The sequence below is a fragment of the Lathyrus oleraceus genome, chromosome 5, assembly GCF_024323335.1.
Source record: "Lathyrus oleraceus cultivar Zhongwan6 chromosome 5, CAAS_Psat_ZW6_1.0, whole genome shotgun sequence".
Lineage (NCBI taxonomy): Eukaryota > Viridiplantae > Streptophyta > Magnoliopsida > Fabales > Fabaceae > Lathyrus > Lathyrus oleraceus.
This window is the reverse complement of record NC_066583.1, coordinates 57546877-57556562: the sequence shown is the minus strand read 5'-3', so window position 1 is coordinate 57556562 and position 9686 is coordinate 57546877. Positions and strand designations below refer to the sequence as shown.

The following is a 9686-nucleotide window of genomic DNA, read 5'->3' as shown; positions in this document are numbered from 1 at the left end:
GATATATGCGGATAAAGTACATGCACCTCCTGTTCCATTGAACGTGTTGACCTCACCTTGGCCCTTTGCAATGTGGGGCATTGATATGATTGGGGAGATTAAACCTACTGCTTCTAATGGACATCGCTTCATCCTTGTCGCTATTGATTACTTTACAAAGTGGGTAGAGGCCGCCTCATTTGCTTCTGTCACCAAGAATGTGGTGGCATGGTTCATCAAGAATAGTCTTATTTGTCGGTATGGTATCCCTGAAAGGATTATCACCGACAATGGTACTAATTTGAACAACAAGATGATTACTGAACTCTGCACGCAGTTCAACGTAAAACACCATAACTCTTCTCCGTACCGGCCAAAGATGAACGGTGCCGTGGAGGCTGCTAATAAGAATATCAAGAAGATCATACAAAAGATGACGGTGACGTACAAAGACTGGCATGAGATGTTACCGTTTGCTCTTCACGGTTATCGCACTTCAGTACGCACTTCGACAGGAGCAACTCCTTTCTCTTTAGTCTACGGAATGGAAGTCGTTTTACCAGTGGAAGTCCATATTCCCTCTCTAAGAATCATGAAAGAGGCGGGCTTAGATGAAGATGAATGGATTCAGACTCGACTCGATCAAATAAACTTGATTGATGAGAAGAGACTTGCGGCTGTTTGTCATGGACAAATATATCAGAAGCGCATGACCCAGGCATTTAACAAAAGAGTCAAGAGACAGGTGTATCAAATTGGCGACTTGGTGGTAAAGCGCATCACTCTACCACAAGGTGATCCCAGAGGCAAATGGATTCCCACGTACGAAGGGCCGTTTGTAGTTAAGAAGGTATTCTCTGGTGGAGCCATGATACTAGCCACGATGGACGGCGAAGACTTCCCACATCCCGTGAACACAGACATAGTCAAAAAATACTACGCATAAAAGAGACCTGCTAGGTCGACGTATCTAGGCAAAAGTAAGGGCATCCCGGCGAACCAAAAAGGTTCGGGCAAAAATTAGGTATAAACATAAAAAATGTGCACCCGGCAAGTCGAAAACCTGAAAAGGCGGCTTGGGCAAAAAGGGGTATCCTGGTGGATTGAAAACCTGAAAAGGCGGTCCAGGCAAAAATTAGGGATTAAAGCGTATGACTATGTCCCGTTCTCAGACAGCTTCATCCAAGTTCAAAGGACTGAACAAGCTAATCACTTCTATCCGACAGCAGGAGATGAGAGGCTTGAAGACATAATGGCAGTAGTGGAATTAAAGTCAATAGGATGTTTTCGGCATAGCTTTCTCTTTGTTTTCTTAACAATTTCCTCTTTCTAGGATTTCTGTCTCCCTGTACACAAATTGCCTGTTTATAGGCCCTCTTTCGAAATCAATATAATTTTAGTTTCAAAAAAAAAATGCTCTTGTTTTACTTTCTCTGTTTTGTTTGCATAAACGTCCATTGATTTAATTCGAATTAATACATGCATTTGGATATGATCGATGTTTACCAAAAATGCGTGCATAAAATAGAAATAGCGATTACTACTAGGCTTCAGGATCGAGGAGAAGGTCTAACCATGCTTTCCAATGAATCCGTTGCTAATCCTATTCCCCAGCAAAGCCAGTCATTCCCAGAAGAGAGTGGCATTACTAGACAAATGGGTCATCTCTTCCACCCCCAGCCGGGCTTCTATTGAACATTTCTACCATCAGACAGAAATCAAGCATCTCCGGCTAAGAAAGGGTCATCGATACCAGTATCTCCCAACCAGAAGATTGAGATTTATTTTCCCCAGTAGAGTCCCCTGGAAGAACTTTTCCGATGCATAATTCATTCATTACATCATTTCACAACATACGCATGCATACATTGTTCGCATTTAGTTTCAGAAGCATAAAACATCTCATGCATCATGACATGGCATGAAGCTAACTTTATTTTTCAGGTTAATTATCCTCCTAATGGTGGCATCTTTAAGCCCACCCCAGATATTCATTGCAAATACAACATCTACAAATACGATCAGATACAGTCTAACGTACGGTTCATTCTGATTCAGCCCAACATATAACTCCTTCCACTCAGATACGATCTAACGGACGATCCATTCTGATCTTCAACTACTCCAACACGGTCTAATGTACGAACCAGTTGGACCTTCATTTCTCAGTGACAGTCTAATGTACGACCAAGTTAGACCTTCAAGTCCTCATATTCTGCTCAGTGACAGTCTAATGTACGACCAAGTTAGACCTTCAAGTCCGCAGATTCTGCTCAAATACAGTCTAATGTACGACCAAGTTAGACCTTTAAGGCCTCAAATGTTAACATTCTGAAGTGTAGTCTGGCGTATGACTACCCCCTTCATCATCAGGTACAGCCTAACGGACGGCTCAGTCTACAACACAGATACGATCTAGCATACGATCCATTCTGATCCTTCACCCCCAGTAACGATACAGCCTAACGGACGGCTCGTTCTGCAACTCAGATACGATCTAGCGTATGATCCATTCTGATCCTTTATCCCCAGCATATTACTCCTCCAACAATACGGTCTAGCGTACGACCCATTCGGATCTTCATTCCTCAGATACTACCTAGCGTACGGTGCGTCCCGAGGTGTAGTCTAGCGTACGACTACTTTTCGTCAGATACAGCCTAACAGACGGCCCATTCTGCAACTCAGATACGATCTAGCGTATGATCCATTCTGATCTGTTATCCCCAGCGGCGTATGACCCATTCTAACTCCCCAGTGAAGTCGACGGCCTAATGAATGACTCACTATACGGTCTGGCGTATGACCCAGTGACACCCATGACTTCAGATATCTTCTAACGTACGACGCACTCTGAAGCTCTCATCATCAAACTTCCTAGATGGCACCTTTAAGCCCATCTCCGTCAAGACTAACTAAGTGACAAGTGCAAATTTTTGGGGCGTTCTAAGTGTTCAATAATCTTCCACCTCCAGACCACGAATGGCGTACATACCATTCTGACTCTCTCGGTTCAAGAATATTGAACAGGGGCAGCTGTCATACCCCAAAATTTGCCCATTAATATTTCAAGTCATTTTACAGGGCACTCCGACTCATTTTTATGACACTGATCTTAAAGGAACGAAGGTCCAGCTCACGAATGGCCCAATCCAGAAAATGGCCCAAACTGGCCTGTTCGCTACGCGTTCGCTACACGCTCGCCTAGCGAACGTTCGCTACACGCTCGCCTAGCGAACGTTCGCTACGCGTTCGCTACACGCTCGCCTAGCGAAGCTGACAGACAATAGAAAATTTCGGGCTTCATTCTGAGCCCATTAGGTCATGAAAAAGAGCATTATAAATACCAGCACTTCAGTAATGAAAAAAAGGAGAACGAAAAAGGACGAAAGGAGAACCCTAGCAAGCAAACCCTCGCGCTCACAGACGGAAAACCCTGGAGGCTAACCCTGAGAATTCCGAGAAACCCTGAAGGAAAAGTCGGCGGCAGCAAGGTCACTTCCGCTCAATTCGATCCGGTCGGCCAATTCAAGGTTACAATTCGATTACAAACAGGTTGGCATTGCTATTACTACCTTATGTTCTTAATTTGCATATGGCATTATGATTAAATTTATGAAAATATCTTAAGTTTGTCATGTGAATTGTAGTGTGCACTTGAATACCTTAAATGATTAACCATATAATTGCTGTAATGAAAGTCATAAGGCATAAAATTGGTTGAAATTGTACTGATATCAAAACCAGAATCCGCAGTCGCTCACTAGCACGTCGCTAAGCGAGCATGAAGCGAGTATTCGCTAAGCCTTCGCTAGGCGAGGCAGGCGCGAACCTGACAGTAGCCGACTTTTCTATTCTGATTTTTCATTCATGTTTTATCATAGCCAGGCATTGTTTATCTGATCATATTACTGTTGTGATTTCTTTTGCGGTGTAATCCTCGATTGCACCCTGATTTGGTATTCTAACCCGTTTGCTGAATGTTGCAAAGGTTCACACACCCCAGGAAAAGATTGTTGTTTAGGTCTTCCACTTTATTTGTGGGATACCCTTGTGAAGAGCTGCCCTAAATTGCTTAATTAATTTTATTGTATTAATTTTAATGTATTATTTTTAATGTATTAATTTTAATGTGGAGATTCACCCTAATTACCTAATTAACTTTAAAACATGGCCTCTAAATATGTGATCTTGGACCTCTCTTTTGCCCTACGGTATTACGGTATAACGGTCATGTCCCGCGAATGTAGGGATACACTTAGCAACGGCCCTTCGGTTAAATCATCATAAAATAAATCATGGTCCCTCGGATGTTGCCTTCGAAAATACGATTTTGTCCCTCGATGACCCTTCGGTGTAGCCTACGGTTAAATGATGATCGTCCCTTCGAATGCTAAGGTATCCTTACAACTGTTGCCTTCAATGACCTATCGATGACCCTACGATGACCCTTAAACATCCAAAGGGTAAAATTACTTACTTCTCAATAGTAAGGACAGTTTTACCCTCATAAGGATAGGAAACGTTCATAACGACCTTAGGAAGGTATAACTCTCAATTACTGGATCATAACCTAAAACATTTTCCACCCCTCACACTTTGCAAGTCCTAGAAAGTCACCACTTGGTATACATTCATACTAGAATCATTACCAAGTTATATCTTTCTAAACTGTTTTTCAAAATCAAACGAGATAAATACTTTGTATACATTCATACGAGAATCATTACAAAGTTAAACTCTCTTTTCGAAACATTTTTAAACAATTCACCAACACTTTTCAGACAAAAATATAAGTGATCCAGCAATTAAGAGCCCATGGATAACCATGGATACAAAGGGTGCTAATACCTTCCCTTTGTATAATGTACCTCCCGAACCCAAAATCTATTGAGGTCTTTCCTGTTCTTTTCCACCTTTCCTTATTGGATAAAAGAAAAGTCGGTGGCGACTCTTGCTATCCGCGACATTGCGATAAAAAGCAAAATACCCCAAGTCAGTTCACCGTATGACAGTTCTCGTTGAGTACAACGAACGTGAGGGTGATAATACCTTCCCCTTACGTAATTGACTCTTGAACCCAAATTTGGTTGTTATGACCATCTTCTTTTTCTTTTAAGGGTTTTATTCATATTTTCCCTTTCCTTCTTCGGAATAAATAAAGTTCGATGGCGACTCTGTTCAATCATGCGCGAGCGCGCGAACGCTTGTAGGTCATATTTTTTGCGATGCAACACTACCTATGTCATTCTTGTGAACTAATTCACAAATGACACAAATTACTTATTTCCTCCAAGTGAAGGTACCTCAAATGGACCACATACATCATAATGCATCACACCTAAACCATGAGTTTCTCTTGGAGGCATTTATGATGAGAATGGAAATCTTAGTTATTTGCCTCTCAAGCATATATCACATGATTTCTCTGGTGCCACAATCTTTGGAATTCCATGTACCAGATTCTTTGAACTCACATTCCCTAAGCTTCTGAAGTTCATATGTCCCAATCTCTTGTGCCACAACTCACTTCCCCCTTCAGCACTTTTCACATTAAGGCATTGAGTGTCTACTATTTCAATATTCACCTTAAATGTCCTATTTCATCCCAATTCATACTGCATAATCAACTTCTAATTACAATCATACAACTTCAAGAGATTATCCTTCATGGTTACTAAAAAGCCTTTTTCAAACAACTGATCTACACTCATCAAATTGTTATTCATGCTAGAAACATACCATACATCCTTAATCAGTACAGTTTTGCCATGGTTCAATTTCACTATAACATTTTCCATTCCTTCAGCATTCAGATACTCATCATCAATACATATGATCTTGGCCTTTCTACCAGAGTCAAAATCAACATCCATTGCTTGTTTTTAATTAGGTGATTTGAGCAACCAATGTTCATATACCACCAGTCCACCATATTTTCACCTTCATTCTCATATGCCATCAATAACACATGTTCATCCTCATAATGTGTACATGTTGTTGTGAAGGGTGTGAGACTATGTGGTTGTTGATTATGTAACCGAATGTGTGTTTTGTGATGTGTTCTCTACCTTAGTATTCTTTACACTATTTATATTGGTTTGTTGTTTCTCACCCCCTTTGTTTTCATGTTGTCCGTCATGGACATCTTGCAGATATTCAGGAGTAGAGTTTGCTGCTGTAAGTGGAAGTTAGCTTTTGGAGTTACTTTGTTTAGTTTTATTGTTGTTTTAGAAGTCTTCCCCTGATCCTGTAACATCAGGGTTGGGAAAATTTGTTTGCTTATTATGATTGGTTGAAGCTTAATTTGTTTGATTTAGTTTATGTTGAAGCTATTAAAGAGTAGAATATGATAACTCTTTATTTTTGAAAACCATTTATCATGATTTGAAGATTGAGACTAAAAGTCTAAGTTGCAATGTTTTTATTATTTGAAATAAGATCAATACCGCCACGATGATATCCTAAGTGAAGGTAGACGTGCAATGACAAGTGTTGTATGACGTGGATATTCCATTATCTGTTTGTTAAATGTTTGTTTTGTTAAAGGTTTTGTCGTTAGTGACACCTTAGGTTATCGTGTAAAGCTTAATATATAAGTATTGGGATTTTGGGTGTTACAATTCTCATCTTTCCCTCTCTTATTCCCCTATTTACCAAAATGTCCTTTTTGTATCTAATTTTCTTTTAATAATAATATTCCTTATTATTCTCTACTATTTTTAATTCTATTATTTATTTAAATAACTAGAATCATGCTCCACCACCCCAAAACACCATATACCAATATTAATCATCCAAACACCCCTAAATGCACAAAGAAATTGATTTAAATAATTAAATATGCGCAAATTCAAATAAATAAATAATTAAAAAAATGGGGTGTTACAACTACAACTATATAATCAAACTGCAGAGTAAGTGATTTTAGTATCTTTTCAATGATTACTTGTTCAGAGAGCGTTTCTCCATAAGACTTCATTTAATATGTGACCATAATCACTCTAGAGATGTAATTTTTATATTGCTGAGATTCTTATATTGCTTGCGTATGGACTGCAACTTTACTGTCTTCACTGATGCGTCACCACCATAGCACCACACAAGTGTATCCTAAGCCGCCTTCACCGTCGTTGAATCAACAATATTCTCAAACACCTTCGTATACACACACACTAATGAATATAGAATAATGTCTTATGATCCTTCTTCCTCATTTCACGTTGCACATTTTTTGCACTTCTGTTGCATTTTTTGCAACCGGCGTGTCACCGTCGTTGATGAGATTAAGAACATCTTGAGCACCAAACAACACACACATCTGAACCGACCACCAATTCTAATTTTTTTTTGTCGAATATTGAAAGGTTTGTATTCAAGCTACTGTTTCCGCTATTCATCTTTGTTCTTGTGAAAATCACTCAATTCTCACCAACGCATGTGTTTCCCAAACCCTAAGAATCGATCATTGATTCTATTCAATTCCAATCTTCAATTCAACGCAAATTTAAGGAATGAAATCAGTCACACATCTCATGTACGCTCGTGTGTTCCTGTGAATTAGAATCAGAGCTCTGGATATCAATTGTTGGAATTAACAACAAAACTCCATTGTTGCACAAAAAGAAGAAGAAGGTGAAAGAATTGCAGAATTTGGAGAGACAGTAACTAACTTTTATTTCTCAAATCTCAAAACTCAAAATCTAGTTGTTATAATTTGTAACTAACATTGAGTTTATATACAGTAACCCAAATGAAAATCAAATGCAAATGTGAAAATTGAAAATCAAATGCAATTTGAATTTGAATTATATCATGCCAACTCAAATTTTCACAGATTAAATGATGTGAATTTTGAACACAATCAATTGTTTAGGGATTCTAAATCACAAATTAAAATTGAAAATTGGTATTTAAGTTATGTTGCTGAGAAATATTGACTAATATTTAAGATTACAATTGTGTAATGGAACACACTTAATAATCAAAATATATATATATATATATATATATATATATATATATATATATATATATATATATATATATATATATATATATATATATATATATGTTGTTGAAGCAAATGTGATGTCAAGGAACAATATTGGTGAGAAGGTTTATATCCCCCAATTATTATTTCCTTCTTCTGATAAAATAATTTCTTTCGAGTTTCAAACAACAAACCATTTTTTATTAGTGATTTCATTTGCAATAACTATCACCAAGTCAATGACGCTCGCTTAAAAATATTATAGTATACTTTTCGCATATATGCTATGTAGGAATTAAATTTAATTTGACTTCCATTTTCTTTCACATGAAACACTAATCAATCATTAAACAAATATTTACAATATCAACAACAATAATCATAAACTAAACACGAGATCTTCTACATGCTATGCTAGTCATTACATATCCCCCCAGATGATTGTGCCCTAAAATCATCCTCACTAACATAAGCAGAAAGATTAACATACTTATCTTGTTCCACTCTATCCCTCCACCTTGCCCTACAAATCACACAACTCGCCGATCTTCTTCCTCGAGTTCTCTTCCACCTAACCAAACACTCTTCATGAATAACATTCCTACATGTTCCACAAGCCACCAACTTCTCTTCCTTCCGCATCTCTTCAAGACAGACCGGACATGTCGAACCTTCTTCCATCTCTACATTATTCTTCCCCTTCTTAGACCCTCCTTCAAAGAACAGCTGATGAAATCTCTGTCGTAGCGTAAACCCTGCAACCGCTTCCGGCAACGTTGGCATGTTAAGGAGTCTTTGAAGATGACATGGTCGTAGGTTTCTTCGTCGGACACACGCGTCGTTTTGCGAAACGCCTAGAACTCGAATCAAGACAAAGATTATGTGTTTGCATGGGCTTGTTCGGTCCGGGCACGTGCATGTGGGTGTAGGGGATAATGTTACTGTGTAGACGTTACCGGTTGCGCCGAATATGAAGAAGGTTGAGCCGGTACGGTGGAGGAGACGGAGATGGTGGCGGAGAGCTCTTACTATTCTGTCTGAAATTGGTTGGCTGTGTTTGAAACGAGAGTGGCGGCGGCGGTTATTATTGTTGGTGTCATTCGGTGTTGAATTGGAACTGGAGGCAACAGACTCCATTTCCAAGAAATAAGGTTGTTTTGTTTGTGACGAGGAACAGTTTTTGGATATTACAAGAATATGTTGTTGTTGGTGGTGGTGATGTTATGTTAGGTTGTTTATTATGAATTGTGGTTGGGATTCTTTGTGTGGTTTTGAGGGACAATTGAAGGAATATGAATGGATGATGAGAGGAATGGAATAATATTGTAAGGAGGAGAATTCTGATTCCAAATTAAAACCTTAACTTAACTTGTAAACTTGGATCCCGTTTAGGAATAGTGGTGAACCATACACCACGCTTTGTTATTATACAGTAAGAGGCGTAAAAACCACCTAACCATAAGCTTTGTCATAAATCTTTCTAAAATTTTGAGATGAAATCTTTCTAAAATTTTGAGACGGGATTGAGAAGGAAAACATGATGTTTTGCACTTTTTTTTATGGATCAATTCCATCTTAACTTTATCCAAAATTTTGGTACAAATTTTAAATAGTAAATAAATTGTTGTGTATTTGTCAGAAAATCAATGAAATTAATGTAGAGTTGTTCTAGAAAAGAGACAAAAGAAAAACAAAATTAAAATAACTTTTTTTT

At 38.4% G+C, this 9686-nt stretch overlaps 1 protein-coding gene across 1 annotated transcript; it reads right to left on the bottom strand.

Annotated features, from left to right (window-relative positions):
* Positions 1-8267: 8267 nt before the first annotated feature.
* Positions 8268-9266, bottom strand: LOC127084446 (uncharacterized). The gene has a single exon (XM_051024889.1). It carries the CDS (start codon positions 9107-9109, stop codon positions 8387-8389), a length of 723 nt encoding a protein of 240 aa, XP_050880846.1. The 5' UTR covers positions 9110-9266; the 3' UTR covers positions 8268-8386.
* Between the last annotated feature and the right edge of the window lie 420 nt (positions 9267-9686).